General features: G+C 38.9%; 1 protein-coding gene across 1 annotated transcript in view; it reads left to right on the top strand.

Moving 5' to 3' along the window:
* Nucleotides 1-509: 509 nt before the first annotated feature.
* Nucleotides 510-1,696, top strand: part of mtmr11 (myotubularin related protein 11) — a gene marked incomplete at its 5' end in the record, with an annotated part of 47,824 nt that continues 46,637 nt past the window's right edge. Inside the window, one exon of the mRNA XM_015404330.1 lies at nt 510-669. Within this exon, the coding sequence (XP_015259816.1) occupies nt 510-669 (160 nt within the window). The remainder of the gene's footprint in view (nt 670-1,696) is intronic.

Here is a 1,696-nt window from a genome sequence, read left to right as displayed (position 1 = left end):
ATGTTTAAGCCAGAATGATTTGACATTTAAATATGACTTCCCTACGACTTTAAATGAGATCGTATTAAACTGATTTATTGTAATGAGTCGAGGAAAGATGACCATGATGCTCGGCTGGTCAGGACTGACTTGGAACAATAGAAGGACGTACCTCTTGCTGTCAGGATGTTGTTCCGCCCACTCCCAGCTGCTTATTACTCACTCCTGTTCTTTGTGTAATTCCTGTAGATCCTCACTGAAGCAACAGCTGCAGCACCTGTTGATTATTTCAGTAATCCAATAATCTATCAATGTTTTTTTCTCACTCGGATAAAAAGATACTTTTGGTGAATAAAGATTTCAAAATAAACATTTGTTATAGTCTTTGGAAAAGGAGATGGTTAGTCAGTCACTTCATTTGGACGGTATTAAACCGATTTCAGATAATTATTTTAGATTATTTGTTTCAGTCCTAATTCCAATGTCTGAATCTGATCTGATCCTGTTGATTACCCGCCTCTCTCTCACAGACCCTCTCCTGTCTGTCTTCTAGGCGAATGTGTCCTTCAGAGGACCGCCATGGTGAGGAAGAAGCTGACCGCCAGGGAAGGCAGAGGATGGCTCTCTGGTACCCTCTTCTGTACCCACTTCAGAGTGGCTTTTGTTCCCCAGGACGGCCCCAAAGCCGACGTGAGTCTGAATGTTTTCATTAGTGAGAAAAGAAGTTGGTCCCTAACTGGAACAACACATGACAGACTGTAGATATTGATATTATTATGGTTATTATTCTAAAAAAAAACTTATTTTCTACAAGCTGCAAACTGTTATTGTATTAGAAGCCATTCTAATTGTCGTCTTCATCTCTTGGATGAAAACTGTTGTTTATTTTAGTCTCCATTTAGTCATTTCTATATTTAATAGTTTAGTTTTAGTTTCAGTAAAGAAGTCATTGTTTTCTTAACTTATCTGTGAAGATTCTCAGTCATCCAGATCATGGTTTAGGCAGATGTGAAGTTTTCTAGAAGACGTTTCTTCTCTCATCCAAGAGGCTTCTTCAGTTCTAATCAGTGGTGGGGAGCACTGAGATTAATATACTGTAGCTCAATTAAAACCCAGCGGGGTCCAAATAAAGAAAGTCATCAACCAATAAAGCTCCGGAGACATTTTTAATTGTAATCCGTTACTTTAAACAGCATTTAACACTCAAATAAAATCAGGTTTTTATGCGTCCATGTTGTACATTGAGTTTGTGAAGGGGTGTGAGAGATGGCTAGTCCAGCAGGAAACAGCAGCTTGGAGACAATGGTGCTGAAATCTAAGCTGTCTAATCATGTATTATGCACTTTTTAAACCTGGAAACAAAGATTTGGTAAACATGATCCTCAAAAAAGCAAAATCCTAGAGTCACTAGTGTAAGAATATCTTAGAGATAAGAAAATCTGGGCCAATACTAACATCACCATTATGGGTCTCTACGCTTTGAAAACCATAAAAAAAACTAAAAAAAACAAGACCACCTGCTGATCTCACCTGCCGCTTCAGTTCAACACCACCAGTCCTGAGCTGGGCCACAGTCACATGACCAAACAACTCATGACCCATCCCCTCCTGAAACAAAAACAGTAACTACCTGATAACTAAGATTGGTTGTTGAAAGGGCCCAGCTTTACTTATAAGCTGATATGCTTAAAAAAAGACCAATAACTGCGGATACAGA

This window comes from Cyprinodon variegatus, unplaced genomic scaffold (assembly GCF_000732505.1).
Source record: "Cyprinodon variegatus isolate N-32 unplaced genomic scaffold, C_variegatus-1.0 Scaffold1700, whole genome shotgun sequence".
In the NCBI taxonomy this organism is placed as follows: Eukaryota; Metazoa; Chordata; class Actinopteri; order Cyprinodontiformes; family Cyprinodontidae; genus Cyprinodon; species Cyprinodon variegatus.
Note: the sequence above shows the minus strand (reverse complement) of the source record. Positions and strands in the feature narration are given on the sequence as shown.